The 23,403-nt window shown below is 31.3% G+C and overlaps 2 protein-coding genes across 4 annotated transcripts in view; both read right to left on the bottom strand.

Annotated features, from left to right (window-relative positions):
* Positions 1–504: 504 nt before the first annotated feature.
* Positions 505–9,770, bottom strand: LOC101503773 (secretory carrier-associated membrane protein 1-like). 2 transcript variants are annotated; one of them, XR_012163682.1, is made up of 13 exons: positions 9,465–9,770; positions 8,359–8,427; positions 6,694–6,795; positions 6,504–6,566; positions 6,107–6,140; positions 5,898–6,020; positions 2,605–2,667; positions 2,433–2,526; positions 1,852–1,901; positions 1,700–1,767; positions 1,244–1,292; positions 1,025–1,090; positions 505–929 (listed from the first exon to the last, which is right to left on the bottom strand). XR_012163682.1 is itself a non-coding variant. In XM_004507147.4 (13 exons), exons 1-13 carry the CDS (start codon positions 9,522–9,524, stop codon positions 843–845), a joined length of 924 nt encoding a protein of 307 aa, XP_004507204.1. In that variant the 5' UTR covers positions 9,525–9,770; the 3' UTR covers positions 505–842. The 2 variants fall into 2 exon arrangements, 1 of the variants encoding a protein (XP_004507204.1); XM_004507147.4 differs by having other exon boundaries at positions 1,856–1,901.
* Positions 9,771–17,967: 8,197 nt separating this feature from the next.
* LOC101503434 (protein STRUBBELIG-RECEPTOR FAMILY 3-like) overlaps positions 17,968–23,403 on the bottom strand; it is an 8,665-nt gene continuing 3,229 nt past the window's right edge. For both annotated transcript variants that reach the window (XM_004507146.4, XM_027335801.2), the window contains 8 exons: positions 23,336–23,401; positions 21,410–21,885; positions 20,821–21,290; positions 20,434–20,705; positions 19,712–19,850; positions 19,380–19,516; positions 19,135–19,291; positions 17,968–18,593 (listed from right to left, as the gene is read on the bottom strand). In XM_004507146.4, the coding sequence (XP_004507203.1) occupies positions 18,495–18,593; positions 19,135–19,291; positions 19,380–19,516; positions 19,712–19,850; positions 20,434–20,705; positions 20,821–21,290; positions 21,410–21,885; positions 23,336–23,401 (1,816 nt within the window). In that variant the 3' untranslated portion in view covers positions 17,968–18,494. The remainder of the gene's footprint in view (positions 18,594–19,134; positions 19,292–19,379; positions 19,517–19,711; positions 19,851–20,433; positions 20,706–20,820; positions 21,291–21,409; positions 21,886–23,335; positions 23,402–23,403) is intronic.

Below are 23,403 nucleotides of genomic sequence, written 5' to 3'. Positions count from 1 at the left end.
TAAAAACCCATAAATTAAAGAGGTTGAATAAATACTCACCTTCAAAATGGGAAAGAGAGATGGTGAGAACATTGGATAAATGTTTGGGAGATTTCAAACTCTCAGATACTTTGATAATCTTGGAAAAGAAATACTAGACAAAAGAAAATATTTTGAAAAACTTCTTGGAAGGTTAACTAAAATATTGAGACCAAAGTAATCACCATTGAAGAAGCAAAGGATCTTGATACTATAAAGATAGGGGAGCTAGTTAGCTTCTCAAGAGTTTAGGAATTGAGTTCAATTAAAATGAACCATCAAATTTCCTCAACAAAAAAAAAACATCAAAGACAAATTTGTTGTTCTAATGGTCAAAAGGAGAAAACCTTCAAAACTAAAAGCCCTCCACGAACAATCAGATGAAGATAATGTATCTTATGATACGTTTTAAACAGTAATATAAATGAAAGTCTTATGAATAAAAACATTTAATATTGCCAAAATAATATAAATGAAAGTCATGAATAAAAAACTTAGCAAGTCTTATGCTGAGTACCTCTGATTGGATTGTGAATCAAGTCAGCAGAACATGTAATTCAGCTGAATTGATAAACCATTTGTCATAAAAAAGTATAAACAGTATTCTATGGGGAAAGTTATGCGTCGAGGGAGCAATATCAAACAATGTTTTCTATATATGCACAATAGCTGTGAGTTCTATCTTTAATATGTGGTTTAACTCAATCCTAGTCCAGAAGCCAGGAGAAAACGTCCATGTATTAAGCCAGGTGCAAAGGTTAACTGAAGAAATAATTTTTTCAGAGTATAACATTGTTGAAAACATTTGTTTTGTTAACGCCAAGTCATAGAGCTGCCATCACAGTCCCTCTGGCTGCATCTCGCTTTAACTCTGCAGCCTTGCCACTTCCACGGAAGTACATCAATACTTGCTGCAAATATAAAATCAACAGTCAAATAAGAAACCGCAAGGTAGAGTCATTAGAATACCAAATAACTACTGCTACAGAGCTAAGATTATAAAAACCTGAAAAACCCAGACGCTCAGCAGTGACTCGAGACAGAAAAATCCGAACCCAATAAAGTAGAATATCTGCAATTTAGCACAAGTATCAACATCATTTCAACGTGAAATCATAACTTTGATATATACACCCCTCTGGAATTGGATGGTACTATCCAACTATTGAATTATACAAGAAACTAAGGCATTATAGAAGCTTAGAAATACACAATTGGAACATACCCCAACCAATGCACTGCCGCCTATCACATCAATTGCAGCCAAAATACCTCTGTCCACATCGTAATAGTACACATTACAACCATTAGTTTGAGCAGAAATGGAATATTAAAATAAAGTTATTTTTTTGTCGTATTGCTAAGCTACATCAAAATCATGGAGAAAAAATAGTCAAGCCTAACACAACAATTCAATAAATTGATGATTATCAGGCAGTCATTAGGTTTAGTGCATAAATTATGCAGGGCAAATATTTTCCAAGTTATTATGCCCTTTCAATTAATAGTTAGTTTATGGATTAAAACCCAGACGAGAAATCAATAAGCTCAATCACAAAATGTTTCAGCAATCCCCAGTGTTTTCCTTATCTCCAGAAGATCAAATCAGTTAAATATTAGTTGCAAAAGAATGTCAGTTTGCAAGATAGAAACATAAAATGCAATATTAGAAGGAACTCACGTGAGAGATTTTCCTTTGAAGATAATCGGTGGAGCAACTGCAGCAAAAATGCAAAAGCCAATGTGCAACTGCATGTAGAAATTGGAAAAATAACATGAGCACGTCACAAAATCAGTGCAGGATAAGTGAGTATGGGGAGAAAATATATAAACTTGCCATGTAAGCCACAAAAAACCAGCCAAACTTCAGAGCACTGTCCGTCCTGTAAGAAGAGATTGTACACGACTTATAAACAGAAACAACAATACTGAACACTAAAATCAATAATAAACCATCGAATAATCCAGATAATAAAGGGGTTCCTGTACAATAAAAATATTCCTAAAAATGCATTTAAATGTCAATGCTTTTTCACAATTTGAAAGAAAGTAAAGCATCATTAGAAATCCACTCACTCCGCCGACCCTCTTCTTTCTTTCCTCTCTTTTTCTGGTGTCCCATCTCAAAAGATATCAGATTAAGGTATTGCACAGGGTTAATTTTGTACCTACTAGCTTTTTAATTTTTACAATTACAGTTGCCTTCCAAGGCTCACAATCTTCCCACATATCATCCAGGAGTACAAACTGCTTTTACAGTAAAATGTTGTGTTTCATAATTGACTAAAGCTTAGCTGAAGGATATAGATAATCAATTTTTACATTTTATTTTACAGGTAAACAAATTGAAAAATTCTTGAACAGATATCTCTATGCTAAACTAAAAAATAGTATCAAATTGGATTCAATGCTACCTCATAGCGCGATAAAGGGGACGATACCACATTACATAGGATCCTGGAACACCAGAAATAAAATATATAATAGCAAGAAACCAGATGGTAGGACCTGCACAGCAAGAATAACCCGTTTAATGAAGCATGACCTAACAAGATTGATGGGCCAATTTTTAGTTGTACGACAAACCTTCTCCTTTGATCCAAGCAGTAGTAACTGCCACTATATTCCACAAAAGACACAGAACCAAACCTGCAGATTATTACAAAGTTGTAAAACTAATATACAATACAACAAAACAAAAATTAAAGATAAATGATGACAAAAAATATTATGCTGTTGAAATTAGCGATTTAGATAGTGCTGGCGAAATAGAGTAAGAAGTAATGAATGATCTCAAATTGATATTTATTTGATGTGATACCAACCCGATTTACACAATTACCAAACTCATAATTCTAATTATATTATGATTCTATGGAACAAATCATGAAATAGAATAAAATATAGAAACCACTCCTAAATAATTATCCAAGATACTAAGTAGTCTCTTTTTTTATTATTACTTTGAAGTATTATAAAATACAATGATGATATTATAAGATATTTTTTAGATATTCTAATACATGCATGCGATATATTTGTAGTGAAATTGGGAAAGGATACTTTTAATGGGTTGTGAGGGGGATAAAGGAAGACCACATGTCCCCAACCAAGGAAAGAAATTGAAGAAAATAAGGCTTTGACCACATATTAGTTTAAGAGGTTAAAACATTATCCATGGCAGGCCATAATTCTTTTAAGTTTGTTATAATCCAATGGAGAAAATTTTAAATAAAATGAACTCAAATAAAAAACTAACAAATCAATGAATGGGAAACAGCATATTGCACACACAAGCCAATAATGCATTTAGCAGACAAAACATCTACTAACATGAGACTCCTTTCAGCATGATATATTGGCAAAGGCTAGGGTGGACCAGCATAATATGTGGTCCACCATGGACAAGGTTTTTTTGCAATGTTTTCTTGTGTTAGTATCCTTTCATTTTTTTAAACTTACAAAGTTTTGCCCTCCTCTCTCCCTTCTCTTCTACCCTTACTCACCACTCATCTCCACTTCCCCCGTCGCTCAGACAAGCAGTGAGGACCAAAATGGCCTGTTTAATCTTGAAGATGAAGACCCTACATCTGAGGTTATATATCCTTCGAAGTCGGTAGCAAATGCTCTTCAGCACCAAATTCTTTGTGGGCTATGAAGGTCCATCTAATGGAAGTGGATACGTCGTCGTCTGAGGGTGAGTACAAGGTGATGCTGAAGCAGTTTGATGATCTGATTCAACAGATTCTGGTGAAGAAGGCCACACCAGATTGGCACCTCATCAAGTCTGGATCTTCCTTCTGGGTACACCTCTAATATATTGGTGAGATATTTGCAGGTTCAACTACCATTGTGTGGTTCTTCTTCTTTGTTCCACCATGAGTGGCTTGTGTAGTGGCTTCCCTTCTCCACCCCTTGTGGCAAATGACACAGATCCCCTGAAGTTGCAAATTCAGATTACAATCCAATCCCTCGTGGACAATATCCAAGTTTTGTATGCCATCTCCACAATGCAACTGGAGGACAAAAAATAGGACTTTATTCGTCCTCATCTATGGTGATACCGACTTTGTCAACAGAGGAAATAGTGACAACAGAAAGGGAAAATGGAAGTCGGGGAGAAGAAAGATATGATTAGGGTTTATGGAGCGAAAAAAATGTGAATCTGAAAAGTTGAAGGGATTTATAAAATATTTTTATTTCTAAGAAGCCATGTACCATATGATGGATTGATCCACCCTAGCATTAGCCATAATACGTCAGAATATCAACCGTACTTATAGATCTCTTGAAACTGCCATCGGTGAGACAAAAAAAAGGCTTCTTCAAAATTTAACCGTGTTGAAGAAAACTGTTAGGATATAGAATACAGATTTTAGAGTTAGTTAGAAGAAGATAGTTAGGAAGTTGATGAGCTTGTTGGGTGGTTGTTAAGAGTTGTTATTTTGATTATTCTTAGAAAGTCTTTAAATAGCCCTCAATTGGTAAAGGGGGTATAGCTTTGAAGAATTAAGTTGTAAACTAGAGAGTGCTCTAGTGAGAAAAGAGAGTGCTCCTTTGGAGTAACCTTGAGTGCAAGGTTATCATCTTCATTGTTCATCTCTTGTATCTGCCCTTTCAACCGTGCTACATGAATAAGAAATCATCCTTTTGTTTACAATATTTTATCTTTATTCCTTTGAATCTGTTTTTACAACATTATTCTAGGAATTCTTCCTTGCTCAAAGAAAGGTTCTTAACAAAAAAATGACATTGTTTATTTAAGAACTGATGCATTGATTGCATTAGCATTTAGCAATGCCTGTTTTATACAAATGAATTGCTATAGTACATGTCTCAAATCAACAAAGTAGATACAGATATGGATGAGAGCATTGTGGTTTACTTTACTAAAACTACGACAACAACCATCAAGTCTTACTTATCTCACTAGGTGGAATCAGCTATGTGAATCAAAGATTCAAATGCCGACATAACTTTTTTAAAATATATTAAGTTTAAAGATAGATTGTTTATTTTCAAATCTCTTAAGAGGTTTGGACTGTAGTTTTTAAAGTCACCCACATGGTTTAGTTTGCTTTCACTTAATAAAAGTATCAAACTTTCTCAAAATATTACATTAAGTTTTAGTGCTGGATGTTTATCAGGAAGGCAAAGTAAACAATATTTCAAAATTCAAACTAGACAACTACATGGGAGAGAGCTGATGGCAAAATGGATACAAGGAATCCAAGACAACAATCAACTTTCACACTTTGGAAAGGCAAAGGAGGGGTCTCCTACAATAGAAAGAGAGAGAGGCAACTTCAGATTGTTAAGGCGTCCTTCATCGTTCTCAAAGGACAAAGCACAAACAGCAAGAGTCTGTTTTATTTTGTTTAAACTTAAATATGTTTTTTTGTTTGTTAACTATTCGGTGTTTAGTTGTTGTTTGTCTATGCATGTGTAAGCTTAAGCTACCCTATAATAGCTAATGGAAAAAAGTGCCAGTCTATGCTTATGCGGTTGCTTTCATGCTTGTTTTGAGGGGAACGCTTTCAGCCCATTATTTTTAAATAATAAAGTTTGGGCAACACATTCAACAAGCTTATAACAATGAAAAATGTGGCAAAATTACTAACACTATCTGAGACAATATGGAGCGAAAGACTTGATAAAACACTTTTATATTGAGTTGCTTATATATGAAAATGCCTTTGTACTTCATCTTGTTAATTATACTAAAAGCTTCCATATGAATTACTAATTCAACTACAAAGTATAGATGATAATTTGTTACAAGAAGAAAAATCTAGATTTTGTTAGTAATAATTATCAGCAAACAAGCAGATAGTGGTGACCTGAAACATTCTAGACAAACGTTCTGGAGTTGAACATACCTAACCATGTTGTAAATGCAACATACTGCAACCTCTGAAGATGTATTGGTATTTCATTTCCAATGTCATGATGAATGATGGGGAAAAAAGGTGGCCAATTTTTTTCCTCTATAACTATACCAGCTGCAAAAAAACAAAAAAAATTGTAAAACACCAAAATATAGAAATTGTTTTTGTTGACTTCTTTGTGAATATATGAACTTGAATACCTCGTGCTATGGCATCCTCTCTCCGTTTTATTTCCTACAAAATATCATGAGGTACATCAATTTCCTGACTACTAACAACAATTATAGTATAGCACAATGGCCAAGTAAATTTATAGCAAGGCAAAGTAAACAGATGTGGCATTAAAATCCTGAAATGAAAAGTAGAGGTAGTTAATGTACGGAACCAAATTCTCAACAGGTCTATCCATATACTAATGCTACCAAAAAGAAGGACAAGTAGCAATATCAAAGAATTAACATAAGCTGCCCTCGCTACACCAGTTAGGTCCCTTTATATAAAATAACAAAAAATTGAATCTGACTAACCAAGTTGCTAAATCGCATATGTGTACATGTGTGTTCTAAAGATATCAAGTAAAATATCAGGATGGATCACCTGTTCCCTTTTTTTCAATTCAGACTCTCTGGCTTGAAGTTCCTTCTCCTTTGCTTTGACATCCTAAAGTTAAAGAGGACAATTAAATCTTAAGAGCAACAACACAACAGCATTGAGACTGATAGTTTTGAATTTATGATATTATATATGTGAGTGTGTATGTGTATCAACATTCTCACATCCAGTCTACCTTTGAGCCATCAAGAGGGATGTCAATAGTTGCTCCACGATCATAAGGCTCGGGAGGAAGGGGTGAGAGTCTTGAGGTCGCAGAAGGAACACTTCCAGGATTCTGCAAATTCAAACAACTACATAGTAAATTTATAAACAACAATTTTTTTTTATTTACATCTCATGTTTGAAAAGAAACAAAGAAGTTATAGGAGATATGCCCAAAAGAGAAGGGAAATAAAGGACACCAAATCATTATAGTTGCTAACTCCTCTCTTAAATTTTTTACAATAATAGCTCCATTTATATAGTCCACAAATCATCAGAAAAGAAAGTGGACGCAAATCACAACCAATCAATTACAGTATCTTGCAAAAATTGCACCAATCTACATCAGGTAACCTCCCATTCAACGTATGATAAAAGAAACAAAAAGTACCAAGAAAATAGAAAAGCCATCATAAAATAATTTCCAGAAACTGGCTCTAACGTTTAGAAATACAAAACAGCATAACAACATATTACTAAGTCAGTCCAAAATTTAACTACTCTAGACCTGTTAGTTGCAAATTGGCTCGCCCTACTTACTATGCAATCAATATGGGAAAAAAACTAGGCAAGCAATTTATTGATGAAATTAAAAGACAAGTGTAAATAGAGCACCAGTGCCTCAAATCCTCCACTCCTTAAAATTATCTATTGACCAAATTTTATCTCTTCTATCCTCCAAATACCAAACCAACAATGCCTCAAGTAACCCTGGAAACTGGGCATACTTCACTGCTTAGTCCCCAGTACAAATTTCACTGAGGATGCATCTTTTCCAGTCTCCAAGTAAATAAAACCCTTCTGCAGATCCTTGATTAAATTCACAATGGCTGTAGAAAGGGACTTAAATGTGTCTTCCAACTTTCCCACCACCCATACACTCTCTGGTCAACCTAACAAATAGATAAAACACCTGAACCTGATCTAGACCCAGGTGACTTCGTGAAAACCCCTTCCTCTACAGAATCCTACAACCAGAAGAATATCCATCCATGGTAAAAAAACATCATTATTTCTACAAACTGCATCTATAATCATCAGTTTAATGGGAATAAGTGAATGACTCCTTGACCATTCAACATGAAGGTTTATATTGAGATCTCAAAACAAATAGGAGAGGTATCTTCACGGCTAACAAAGTGAAACCGAATAGCAGGAACTCTCTTCCTCATAATCTCCCACAAAAACATCCATAAGAACACAGTGTTGCCTTCCATGTTTAGGTCTACAATCAATCCTTCAGAAATTACTCCAAATGTTTTATTAAGCATTACATATGTTTTAATGGTTATTATTTACCACCATAGTCACTCCTACTTGATCAGAAAACATTAGTTCTTGACAACTGTCGTAGATTTATAATTGCTAAATTCTTGTGCTGTCAAACTTAATTTGACCCACTCCACAAGTAAAAAGAGAGAAAATCCATTCTAAACTGCTGGCACTCAGCAACAAGCAAGCAACTTCAACAATTGAATAATTACCAACATGTGCCATTAGCCCATTATTATAAAAACTAAACCTCTCTCAGATATCTTAAATTGCACAATCATTGATTCATTTGCCAAAACATTATCGTGAAAAGTGTTGTATATTAATATAACTGGTATTAGTTAGAGAAAAGGGAAAAACTTACGGTAGTGTAAAATGCACCTCCTCCATAACTTGATTGCCCTGACCCACCTTTTCCTTTAGCTACTCCATCCTAATATTTATCAACAAAAATGCTTAATGTTTTAGTCCTTAAAATAATATTCAAATAAAAGAGCAAACCACAAAGAACTCGGCAGATCTAAGGAGTCATATCTGCAGTTTCAATTCAAATCAACAAAGGCATAATTACATACTCAACTGTCATTCGATAATCATCACAAAACCCATCTGTCAAGAATTTATAGATCAATGGGAGGAAATATAAGAATTCTGTGAGATATATTCATTAAGGAAATGACTGACTGAGAAAACACGATGCTAGTTTCCATGCATTTTAACACTAACAGTACATTTCCTCCTGAGAAAACAAAATTGGATCCCTTGGCATCTGATCAGAAGCACAACCAAGGTTTTCAAAAACAGTTCGTGACAGAAAAGGCTGCAGCAAAAAGGTATATGTAGCAGCCATTAGCATTATTCCCCATATTAATGGAGTGAAGAAAAATCTCGGAAAACCACCGTGACTTCCCGCGACAAAACGCCATTAATCAAAAACAAATCCGAGAATTCCATTTTTTTCATCTCAGATGGATAAAAAAAACACGTTTTCAGAATAGATCTAAACACCACATTACCTTCTCCTCTAGTTCTGACCTTCTCTCATCTCTAACAAGGTTTATACACTGGATTTTTCAATACCTTACAGCTCACATCTTATCTTATATTAATAATATATTATTAGGGCAATTTCAATCAACACAAATGGTTAGATCTTCCACTCACATTCACATGACTTCAGAATTCCATAGTAGATTATACTAAATTTCATTGAAAATCTTCAATCAGATGTGCCTCTCTAAATCTAATTTCTTGTCTTAAAAAAAAATTATTAGGTATATCAATCTAAGACATTCTCACTGTAGACCAGTCACTGAAGAAAATGGTGTGAAATTCTGTTTTCAAACATTTGCATTTGTTCATCACTAATTAATAAAGCACATTACAAAAGGATTATCAAAATTGAATCTAACTCCAACTATTATAAACAATTATTACTAGAAAATGAAAAAAGAGAAAAAGTGAACTAACCGCAAAGGGATTTTCGTGGAGATCTTCTTCTTCGAAAGGGTTTGGATCGTAGCGGCTCATTATATGAGAGTGAGAGCTAAGGGATCTTTGGAATCGAACGGAAAATGGATGATGTGAGAGATAATGCGGTGGTTACAGTGGTTATGTGTGTGTGTGTTTGTGTGCAATGCACACAAAAACACACAGAAAGAAAGAGTGCGTTGGAATCTACGGCTTTTTCGGCTTTCCGATTTTGTCTCTATATTCGCTGAAACTGCACACAAAAAAGCACACACTCAATGGATGTGAAATGGAAGAGTTTCATGCATTCTATCTTATATCCACCGTCTCTTCAAGCTTTTAAGTAATTTTTACCTTTTTTTAATTATTATTTTTATCATTAAAAGTACTATTTTTATTTATTTTTTTGGAGTAAACTATTTAATTAGAGGTTTTCTATGAATGTTTCTGACATCTCCCCTAAATACAACTCTAATAATATTTATAGGGATTTGATACATTTGAACTTGAAAAAAAAAAAAGGTTTTTGAGATTTTTATTTTATTGTTCTATAAAATGTATATTTCGGTTGGTATATTCAAAACATGAAAACAAAATTTAAAGAAAAACAATTATTTATAAGGAAAAATAAAAAATAGAGGTCTACTCTCTACCTATTCCATTAATACAATTCATAGTGACTTAATGACTTCCTAAAGGTCTCCATATATTATGTCAATAACATTTATTAGAATAATCATACTTGTTATTTTTTTTTTTGGGGGAAAAAAAAGTTGTTATTTTTTTTACTAAATGGAACGATGCTTATATGGTTTTCTTTTTATTAAAATGTATTCTTTATAGTTTCACTAATATGTATTGTGCATGTTAAATACGATAAGTATCATTATATTTTTTATTATTTATTTACTATTTTATTCTTTAATTATAAATATTTATCGTTTTTTCACATATATTAAAAGAAATATGTAATGTAAACTAATATATATATATATATATATATATATATAAATTTAATATATCAGTTTTATATATAAATGTTACTAAAATATTTTTTATATTATTTAATGTGATTTTTTATTTTTAAAATAAATTAGTAATATTAAGAAATAGTATATTTGGTAAAAAAAATAAATAAATGCGTTTAATAAATTAGACAGATGCTTATTTTTAAAGATAAATTATTTTCTGAAATTATTTATTTATAATCAGGAAGAGATGTAGTAAAATTAGTTAATCATTTGGTGAGAAGAAAGAAATTACGTGGAGTTACTTAACTCATAAAAAATAAGAAAGTAAGTATTATAATTAATACAGAAAAAAAGTAAATGATTAATGAAACATATGGCAATGTTAAGCATGTTTTTATTTAACACGCAACATTGAATTTGGATTTCTAACGCAGTTACAATTCTGGGTTGTTTAATTTAGATTAATGATAAAATTATCCTAAGGCAGTAAAATTAATTGTCTTCTATACCATCTGATTTGAAATCAATAATCAAAACGCACTATATAATCTATCTGCATGTATTGAACTCCAAGAATCGTTATCCCACGCTATTACTCTCTTAAAGATGCAATGAAAATAACATCCAATTTCATCTAAATCTGAAATTTGTTTAAATAAACTCAACTTTTTTTTTTTACTTTATATATATTCTTCAATCAGTCACTCGAACTCAAAGAATGTTCTTGCTAACCATCCAAAAGTCTCCATAACAGTTATTCAATTATTTTCTAGACTAATTGGATTTACCTTTCGATGTTAAAGGAAATGTCAAATTTCAAATTTAGCATGAAACGTCACGTAGCAAACATTTTCTTTTTATGTTTATTTATGTGACACATCGCATAAACTTTCGGCCAAGTTTGGTGTGAAGATGAAATTCATAGGAGAGTGCACATCGGTTCAAATTAGGATTTTTTAATAATTTTATGAGAGTTTATACGGAAAAAAAAAAATATAAGAGTTGGGTCTGGTGACAGTAAGATTTATTGTTAAAAGATTGTTTTTAGAATGATAAATTAAAATAATTTTTAAAATTAATTATAACAATGGATCATGAGATTAACAAAATTAATACTCAATAAATTTGAATAAAACAAAACTAAAAATTACGTATAAAACTTTTCTACTCATTGTTAACACCAAAAATTTGTTGGTTGTATTAGTCATTCAACTAAAGTATAATTGTTTGATGTTAAAAATCTTACGCTAGATATATAATATACAACTTAAAAATGAGTTTACTTTAAAATGAGTTTTAAAATGGAAATATCTTTTACTTTTTGGGTTGATTTTACAAAATAACAATTCAATTCAAATTAAATTTTATGTAGTATCAGAATATATTCAAAATAAATTGAATTATCTCATACTCTTCGATCATTGACATAAATGAATGTTAAAAATCTCAGATAAATTATGATCGATAAACAAATTTATAAATGTGAAATATCCTTCAACTAATGTATCTTTTTGTAAAGGTTTAATAGATTCATCATCCAGCTTATAAAGAAAAGTTAGGCACACCCCAAAATTTAAGGAATGAATTATAATTGGCAGATAACTAAATGATGACTCCTAAATTTATAGAAAGTCAGTTGGAGGCTATTATTTGATTTTCCCACAACCTTTTCAGATAAATTATAAAGCTAACAATAAATCTATGTATAATATAAGAAGGTTTGTTGCTCTACAAATTATCAAACTTATAAAGCTAACAATAAATCTATATACTCTATAAATTAGGTTTATTTTTCAATAACTCAAATTTAAAAAAAATTATTAAAATATTCTATTTTGAAAATTATACACCAAAATCTTTTTTTTTAATAGCTATAAGTCGTCTCTGCAAAAGACGACTTCTTTAAGAAAATTCAAGTTTGCAAAGGGATAAATCGTCTTTAATATATTTGAACAATATTTTCGAGTATGACCAGTTAACTGATATAGTATACATTTTTTTAGTATTTTTTCTCTAATGTCCATTTCAATTCGAATACGTGTATTATTTGGACGATCATTTTTGGATGAGTACTATTAGAGAAAAAGTATCAAGAAAATATTTGGTTAGTTGGTTGTACTAAAAAATATTGTCCAAATGTTATAGACAACTCTAATTAATCTAGTAATTTAAAATTTGTGTTATTTTTTATAAATGAATCATATATATTGTTAATTTTAAAAAATTTAAAAATTGAAAGAAAAAAAAAAATCTCTTAAGTAAGTCGCATTTGCAAACTCAAACTTAAAAAAAAATTGCCAAAAAAATAGTTTGATAATTTTTTTTGAAATAAGGGGTATTGAAAAAAAAAACCTTTATCAAACTGATCAATGATTATATTGTTGACATCTCATTAGTTCTAGACTCACTTAACCTCTAACCAATTCAATTCAATCTCAACTATTGTCATGATAAACTTTCTGGCTTACCCATATCAACTTTATTTATCTTTTACCATTGCACTAATGAAATATTGGTTTTTGAGAAATCATTTAACAGTACTTCATTGTCAAATTACTAACTATATTTACTTTGTTATAACCAAATTGGACAAATTCAGTTCTAACAAACACTAAAGCATAATCAACTCTAGTTAAATTATTTGAGGCATATATTCTCAATTATCTACCTTGACTCAATATCAGAATTAATTCATTCATTGCCTTTGTTGCGATGCCACAGTTTTACTCTTTGTAGAAGTCAACTATGTCCAAGCAATGCTTGAACTTAGTTTGTGAAAATGATTTGGTGAAGGCATCATCAGGATTATTCTCAGTTGCAATCTTTTCAACTAAAACATGCATTGATTCAATCACATCCCTTATGAAGTGAAACTTAACATCAATGTGTTTAGACTTATTATAGTACACTTGATGCTTGGATAAGTGTATAGTACTTTGACTGTCACAAAAAATTGAAACACAGTTCTGATTTATTCCTAGTTCACCAATAAGTCATTTCCCCCGTATAACTTCTTTAACACCTTCAGTGATTTAGCTTGAGTTGTAGAGAGAGCTACGATTGATTGTGTAATTGCTCTCCAACTTACAGCAGTCCCATACAAAGTGAAAACATAACCACAAATTGATTTTCTAGTATCAATATTTCCAGCATAATATGAGTCCACATATCCTTTGATTGGTTCCTTGTCATGATGAGCCTTTTTGAATTTCAAACCTGTTGTCAGATAGCCATTAAGTACTCTACTTGAGTGTTGACCAATGCAGTGCCCCTGGATCAGTCATAAATATGTTTGCAACATTTACAGCATAATCCAAATCTGGCTTGCTGCAGATCATACCATACATTATGCTGCCAACTCCACTTGCATAAGGAATGATACTCATTCTTTGTCTTTCCTCATTAGTCTTATGTGAATCTTGCATGGACAATTTGAAATTTCATCCCAAAGGAGGAGTAATATGTCTTGTCTCATGCATTCTATATTTAGTGACAACTTTCTTCAAGGGCAGCTTGTGAAAGAAATAATTCTCCTTTCATTATGTTTCTTTTATTGTCCATACTAAGATCGTCTTGACTTCTCCAAGTTTCTTCATCTCAAATTCATTACTAAGGTCAGTTTTGAGCCTTTTGATATGGTCCTTATTTGAGCTTGCAAGAAGAATAACATCTACATGGAGTAATAGGTAATCGAGGCTTTGTTCTTGACCTTCTCCTTGCTGATGTTAAAACAACGTTTCTACATGGTGACCTTGAAAAAATCATTTATATGCAACAATCTAAAGGATTTGCTAAAGGTAGCAACAAAGTTTTTCTTCTAAAAGAAATCATTGTATGGCCTTAAGCAAAGTCCTAGACAATGGTACAGGAAATAATAAGATCTGCAACAAGAATTAACCAATAAAATAGAAAACTAACAATTGCAAAATCAGAACTGAAACGAAGAACGTTATTCGTTTGAACTGAAACGAAGAATGTTCTTCACCATGACTGACACAAAAAATGCAAAACCAGAACTGTTACAGCGAGCGTTCTTCGTTTGAACTAGTAAAGCTAATTTGCCTTGAATACTATATATAATTGAAAATGCATTGTGTTGCATTGCTAGAAAATTAAGAAAGGTCTATGCAATTATTAAAAGGATTCAATAGAAATCAGAAACAAAGATTAAGGGAGATCGAAAAGAAAAAAAGATTGTAAGAGGAAACTAGTATTGTTGTATTCTCAACAGTGATCGATACTAGGAGATTACAATTGAAGATACCTTAATCTTGTAAATTCAAACACATATAGTGAATTGTCTTGCTTTCTTGCTTGTGATGTAGGTCTCAAGAAATTGAGGCTGAACACGTAAATTTTGGTGTTATTTCATCCTTATCTTTCTTTAATTTTCATTTTACATTGATTTTAAAATTGTTTTCAAAATTGCAAAACGAAGAACATTCTTCGTTTTAGTGTTTCAATTCTGGTGAAGAACGTTCTTCGTTTCAGTTCAAATGAAGAACATTCTCTATAACAATTTTGATTCTGCATTCTTTGTGTCAGTCGTGGTGAAGAACATTCTTCGTTTCAGTTTAAATGAAGAACGTTCTCTGTTTCAGTTCTGATTTTGCAATTGTTAGTTTTCTATTTTGTTAGTTAATTCTTATTGCAGATCCTATTATTGTTTTAACGATTTTCCTTTTTTAAAATATGATAACTTTTCTTTTCTATTTCTCCAAAATTTTCACTTTATCTTCTTTGAATACCTTTGACTTGCAACTAAAAACAACATCATGGTAAGATTTTTTTCAAACTCTTTTTTTGCGCCATTATTACTCTAGTTTGTATACTTCATCTTCACTTTCTTGCATTTTTTTCTTTCGTTTTTCTCATTTTATTCACTTTTTATAAATGTTTATGATTTTTTTTCTCTATTTTTGTTCAAATTTATATGCTTCATCTTGACTTTTTTACATTTTTTTTTTATTTTCTCATTTTATTCACTTTTTGTAAATACTTCTAATTTTTTTCCTCCATTATAGCTCAAGTTTGTAAGGTTCATCTTAACTTTCTTGCACTTTTTTCCATTTGAATAACTTTTTATCAATTTATGTTTTTTTTACTATTAAATGACTTTTATTCGCTCTAATTAGACATTTCTAAACTCAATTAGTTAAATCAATGGTTTAGACAAAGTTAACACTCAAAGCTTTTATTCACTTTATACCCATTTACTTCTACTTTTTTTTTTCTCATTTCTTTTACAATATCGTTACTCACCTTTTCATAAATATTTGTCAATAATAAATATTAAAAAAGTTATAAAATAAATATTTATCGCTAATTCATAAAAAGTACGAGACAAATATTTGTTAGTGATAAATATAAAAAATTCACATGACAAATGTTTATCACTAATACATAAAATAATAATAATAATAATAATAATAATAATAATAATAATAATAATAATAATAATAATAATAATAATTATCATTGTCATTGATAAATATTAAAAAATACAGAATAAATATTTATCATCGGTACATAAAAAATACGGGATAAATACTTAAAAGTGATAAATATAAACATTCATGAAATAAATATTTGTTACTGATACTAAAAAAATACAAGATAAATATTTATTATTAATAAATATTACAAAATACAAAAATACAAGATAGAATTAGATCATTATCAAATATTTTTCACTCGTTATCAATTTTAATTTTTTTAATGATTATTAATTATAATAAATTAAATCAAATCATTTATCTATAGTATAAATAAAGGATTACTTTTTTATTAATTTTCTTTAATCATTATGTGGAGAAAAAAGTATAGAAAAGACGCAGTACCTATGTGGAAGCACGAGTATTTTTTAGTAGTTCATAAAAATGCTATCAGCAATTAGCTTTATATTAAATATGTAGATTATAATCTAAATTATTTAAATAAATTAATAAATAAATTATTGTTAATCCATCATAATAAAACTTAATTTATCCTTCTTTTTTTACAGATAATACAATAATATGCTATTAAAACAAAAAAATCTAAATAATAACAAAAGCAAAATTATTATTACAATAAAAGTTACATTTAAATAGACTGAAACTCGCCAATTACTCAATTAGACATGAAAAATATTGTTTAGAAACGGACAAGAATATTTCAAATGACAATAGAAACATTTTAATTTCACTTAATCAACTTTTGAAAAAACATCAACTTAAAAAATGATTGAACACGACTAAATACACAACTTAATGAATCACTAATAAGATAAATATGACTTTATCTACAAACTATTTCTGTGATTAAAGAAAAAAAAATACAGTAAAAAATAATTTTCATAAGGTATTTAAAAGAGCTTACAAAAATTAACAATAAACAATTTATGAGTCTATTTATGAAAAAATAATTTTCATAAGGTATTTAAATTATTTTTTTAGTTCTTTAATTTACTTTTTAGTTTCATTTTAGTTTTTCGGTTATTTTTTTGTTTTATTTTAATCTCTTCATTATATTTTCGTTAGTCAAATTGATCATTTCAATTAATTTTAAAAAAAATTAAGTTTTATACATGTGTCATCTTCTTCTCACAATCATTTTCAAACTAGAAATTTATTATCTCTATCAATCTAAAAATCCAGAATATTCATCAAATCTATATCATTCAAACCTACAACTTTTCAAACTTATAACCTTTCAAACTCATAAAAAAGAAAAATCTTCAAACCCATAATTCTTGTTGTCCATGTCTATACTTCTATCATTGCCAATGCAGAAAAATGAATAGAAAAAAATCGAAAGATGTTGTTATAAGCGAAACAAATGGATTTGAATAGGGTATCTGGTGTGACTAGATCTAATCGAAACTAAAAAAAATGTTGAAAATGGTGAAACCGTGAAATCCTAATATGTGAAAGGTGGAAGAGATGGGTGGAGTTGTGGCAAGTCTTAATTAGATTTAAGTTTGAAGGTTATGAATTTTGATTTGAGTTAAAATTTTAACAGTTAGGAGTTCATGATTGAAAGATATTTACCAATTTAAAATTGATTTTTATTTTATTTATTGAATAATTAAATTAAATATATTAATTTTTTTTCTTTCTCTTTTGCATTATTTTTTGTTGGAGCTGAAACTTTATCTTATTTAGATTTAGAGAAGATGAAGAAAATGTGGGAGACGAAAGAGATGAAAAAAATGAACTTTATCTTATGTGGATTTAGATTGAAGGAGATAATAAATTTATAAGTTTGAAAGTGGATGAAATGTAAATATACAAAATTTAACCTTTTTTTAACAAAAATTAATAGAAATGCCAACTTAACTAACAAAAATATAGTTAGGAAATCAAAATGGAACGAAAAATAATTAGAAGATTAAAGTAAAAGTAGAAAATAAATTAAGGGACTAAAAGAGTAATTTAGTCAATTCAAATGCAGCCCTAGTCTATTAGGTGAATAAACCACATGGTGCACCAAACTATTTCCATCCTAATTTAGAATCTTAAAAGCAATTATACTCAATAAAAAAATTGCAATAAGAAAAGAAAAGGGCAATAAATATCGTTGTGAAGTTTACAAAGTAGAACAATCAGTATATTAAATTACAACACTCGAGTTGATTTTGTACAAATGAAATAACTAACAAACTTTTGTTATCAAGGATTAACATAAAAACCACAAGGAAGTATGCACATCTGAATTACTACATTTTCATTATTAAGAATTTGGAAACAATTATCAAACAAATGGGTTAGTTGGCACACCTATGCAACACTATCAGGACATGGTGTAATGAACAAGACATTATCCGATAATACAAAACTACATACGAGTAGTGTTGGCAACTCCAATCTTTTCTATGAAGTTGATTGGACAAAATTCCTTGTCAAACTGAACATGTGAATGTTGTTGAGCAGGTTAGCAGAAAGTAATAAAACGTGGAGACAACTAATGGGGCCCTCCTTAGGTAACATGTATATGATGAAATCTTGCACGTTACTCTCTGATTATTCAGTTTCTAAATCTTTGCACAGCAATTCATGAACAAATATCACCACCATTCTTATTTTTCATTTGAATCACTTGCCTCAGACTCCCTCTTTATCATATTTAGTAAGTATAGGACGACCTCAGACATTGCCGGTCTATATTCTGGCTCCAACTGCATTAAAAGAAGAAAGTTAATTCCATTAGACAGTGATAAACTGATGAAGAATGGTGGACAATAATATGAAACTTTCATGAAACACCAATAAATGAAAACATAAGAAATAAGAACTACTTTTTCAAAAAAATAAGAAATAAGAACTAGGGCAACCATCTTGTAAGTACAACTCATATGGTGAAAGGTTACAGGGACATTTGATATGTTGGGGTGTAGTTTTGCCATTGGACACTTTGAAACAAGACAAAAAAATAACTAGGGCAACCTTAATATCTATGGAGTTATCTATTTCTAGTCATATGAAGTAGAACAATTTTAATATCTATAGATTTTCTTGTATATTCCTCTAGATTTTTCTATTTTGTGAATCCCTACAAGAATGGTAGAAAAAGAGCAAAGTGTTTTGATATCAAGCAATAATAACAAGTTTCTTTGAGCAATTAGAGAGTTATCTCTTTCCTCTATCTTTCTTTCTGTCCCTGAAAGATAAACAAGCTAACAATAACTGAGATTTATGTTGAAACTTATAAAAACTCACCTGAAGGCATCGAGAAATAATGTCTGCAAAATTTGACAACGACTTTGCAGGGAAAACTCCATTTAAAGAAGGATCAACCATTTTTGATAGTGCATCAATATCATGAAGTTTAGGAATTGCCCATCTAGCAAGAAATTGCTCCCCTCGTGGACGTGTCCTGTGTCCGAGATGTTCCAAACAATGAATTATTTAACTGCATAAATAGTACAAACAGATGCTAAAGTAATTTGCTTATGCATTCTCACCTGTCGTGAGACTGACGGCCAGTCAAAAGTTCTAACATAATCACTCCAAAGGTGTATATGTCACTTTGGTAATTGTAAGTTCCTAACTCAAATTCTGGAGCTCCATAGCCGTAAGTTGATTGCAGGTTCCCCGAGAGCTGACAGTGCATGGAATTTCATCAGACTGTTATAGCTTATAACACAAATTACATTTTGGCATTGTTACGTAATGATATGATATTGAACATTAAATCCTGCTAACACATCGGGAGGTACATCAAACCTATAATTTTTTTACCATTTCCCTGATAAAGTCAAAACAACTTCTACAGTATCAAATAATTTCTTCTTACCTGACTTACAGATCCCGAAGCTATTAATGGAGCTAAACCACAATCAGATAGACGCACTGATAGATCTTCATCAAGGAGAATATTGGCAGACTTCAAATTTCTGTGTATCACAGGTGGCTGACATTGCTCATGCAAATATCTAGTAAAGGACAAAAGTATTACTGTATTAGAGTCAGCATATCAAACTGTTGTCTTTTAAATATCTTAGAGTGAAGAAAAATCTTCCCACCCCTCAACTTCCAATTATAGGTTTTGCATAAGCTTCATTAATCTGTCTAGAATATCGTATAGCTCTCTAAAGTGATCAGGCAAAAGGTTTCATGTTGTTATAGATAAAGATCATTCTTTAGATAACACCTAACAGCTTATGTTTTTTGATTGAACAAGTTTTTAAAATGGAGTTTAGCAATCTATGTCTTTTATACTGAGAGTAGAACAGAATGTAATTTGATTATAACATCCACGTCAAGATGCGTGCTGGTTTAAGTATGATGTTAGACCAATTCGAATTTGATAAAGTTCAGGCAAGGTTGGAATGCAACTACCATATTAATGAGAAAGTTAGTAGATTAATGGTTTCAGCAATCAATGAATTCAATCAAGAGGAGTAAAATATTTAGGCGGCACAAACTAGAATTCAAAAATGAAACCTGACCGTTGTAAACTACAACTTAAAAAGCTTGAGCAATTTTTTGATTTACATTATTGATTAATTGACTTACTCTAAGGCTCTAGCTGCCCCAAGTGCTATCCGAATGCGAGTATTCCATGATAGTGCTGCTTTCAATTCCTCATCCGAGTGAAGTGCATCATATAGTGATCCGTTACTGCAGTACTCGAAGATCAGAAGCCTTTGACCATGTTCTGAACAGTATCCAATAAGCTCAACAATATTTGAATGTCTTATTCTGTCAATATTGTTTACTAATTCAAGAAACTCATCGTCCTTATGGTGAGTAGAGGCTCTTTTGTCAAATTTCTTTACAGCAAGTAGCTAACAATTCACAAAAAAAAGTAACCATCAAAATAAGAATCCAATTGAAGCATAAACATAACAAGTTCAGTACAAAGGATAAGAATCCAATGCTATCGATAAGCAACAATTCTACCTTCCCATCAGGAAGCTCTGCTCTGTACACAGTGCCCAACATGCCTCCTCCTATAAGATTTTCTTGAGAAAAGCTATTTGTATACTGTTGAAGGGATGCAATGGTGAAAGATTTTGCAAAAGTGGGAGGAAGAATTGAACTTCTTAAGGATGGATTGACATTAGTCACTCTGTGGGAAGTGGTTGGCTCAGCGATCACCCTCTTAGTAGGAAGAGGATGAGGAGGAGGTGGTGGTGGTGGTGGTGACGGTGGAGGTGGAGGTGGAGGTGGTGGCGGAGGTGGAGGTGGAAGAGGCATAGAATACACTTCTGGTGTACTGATATCTATTTCCTGATCTCTCGACTTTGGTATTGCCACCATTCTTTGCACATCCTTCTCTTGCTTATCCTGTGCATTTGGAACAGCCCAAACTCTCCTAGGCTCTTCTTGGTGATCATCTTTTGGCCTCAAAACATCCACTGTTGGTGGTACTGTTAAAATAAATCAAAATTATTAATAGATTCAAGTGATATATTGGTGGATTCTTCCAACGAATAACTAGATGCAAGATAAGTAATTAAATGGAAGACTAAAAGCTATATCTTTTTGCCTTTTTCTGTTCCAATAGGTGGTTGGACAACAACAGCTTCGTAATCTCTAGCATTTTGTCTTTCACCTCCATATGCACCGATTTGACGTTGCCTGGACCTTCTGTCAACCCGTTCCCTTCTACCACATCTTGGAACAAATAAAACGAGTGCTAGTACAAAAATAACGAATACCAATACACTTGCAATAGATATCAAAACCACCCTTTTGGTATGTTTTTTGGATCTCCCAAATTTTGATTCAGTCGCTACAGTAGGTCCATCAGCTTGTTTGGTAGGTACACGGCCAGAACCAGAACCAGAACCAGAAGATGGTACTCCAGAACCAGAAGATGGTACTCCATTAACAGAAGATGGTACTCCATTAACAGAAGATGGTGCTCCAGAAACCGGTGCTCCTGGTGGTGGTGGTACTTGAGAGCCAGGTGGAGGAGCACTTGGTGCCGTGGCATTATCATTAAATGGATTTCCAGCTTGTCTGCATAATGAACACCGTCTTAGTTACAGAAGCTACAAAATTACAGGTTTACAACTATATGTTCGTCAAATCCAAACTTCTGATGTAACCAAAATCAATAAATAACATAGAATACAGAATACACGTTATGGAGACTCGGTTTTTCTCGATGGTCACAGTTAAAATTCAGTTTATGTTTTTATTATTCCTTGTGCAATATCCTACGCTAATTGTTAGTAGTCCTAATCAATACAACTTCCTAGACATTGAATGTAATTAATGCATCATCATTAAAAATACAAAGTAAGCTATGAGGAACCCAAATAAAATAAGCTAAAACTCAACCTTATGCCCTGCTACTGTCAATATAACAATAATCTATGGACCACTTTCTAAAATATTGTTACTGTTAGAAAATTATAAAATATCTTATAATATCTTTTATATTATATTAGAGTATCTTTATCTATTTCCTAGGATCAATATATAATCATAGAGATATCTTAGAATATCTCATTATTAATTTGTTCCTGATTTATAATTGAGTCTATGTATTTCTATAAATAGAGAATACTATTGAGTCTTTTGAATCAAGTTAGCATAAAACTATTATCAAATAATATTCAAGCTCTTATTATTTTGTCTCCCTCTTTTCTCTAAAATCCCACAACTTCAACAGTTACAATTATTCTTCTTTAATCCAATTTATACTAAAAAGTCCACACCTTCTGTGGACTTGACAGGCCCAGAAGCACAAGTTTAAAACACCACAAATCAATTATACGCTATACAAGCTGACCCCTAAATGAAAAATTGAGCCATTAATTTGGGTGCAAAAGAAGTGTACCTTTCCTAATGCACAGTGACTCTATTACAACATATTGTTTCTTTTTTTCTTGACTGATTATGTTAGAAACCCAAGAATCGGATTCCAAAGAGTTAACTATTTTATTGAAAGAAAAAACGCAAGAGCGAATACGCTCCTCAAGAGCAGATACCCTCCTCAAATGGAATACCAATTTAATTACTAAGGTTTGGAAAAGATCCTTCTTAACGGAGAGAGAAACTTTACTTATAGATTCTCTGTACTAGGAGAAATGATCAAACAGAAACTGCCCTAAAAACAGGAAAAACAGAAACAACTAACAGCCCTATAAAAACTAACTACCTCCTAACTAACATAGCAGTCTAACTAATTAATTATCCCTATTACAACCTCAAGCAATTAACTACTTCTCCTAACTAACTCTCTTTTATTTAAGGCCTGGCAGTTTAACTGGAGAAAGCATCTATTTGTTTCTAATTATTACAAATGAAGTGCTTCATAAGTTCATAACTTCTTCAGAAGGCGTAATATCAAAGTATCATATATTCTCTTTTGTCTTTTGTCTTTATTCCTTTTTGGCTTAATTGTCCCATTTAAGCAAAAAGAAGCACGATGCATAAAGTATTTATTTTTTAAGGCTTTCACCTGAACGTAGGAATGTTTAGCAACTTTGGAGGTATTGGGCCAGCAAATTGGTTGTTCTCGACATTCCT

Source organism: Cicer arietinum, chromosome 6 (genome assembly GCF_000331145.2).
Source record: "Cicer arietinum cultivar CDC Frontier isolate Library 1 chromosome 6, Cicar.CDCFrontier_v2.0, whole genome shotgun sequence".
NCBI classification, from domain to species: Eukaryota; Viridiplantae; Streptophyta; class Magnoliopsida; order Fabales; family Fabaceae; genus Cicer; species Cicer arietinum.
Note: the sequence above shows the minus strand (reverse complement) of the source record. Positions and strands in the feature narration are given on the sequence as shown.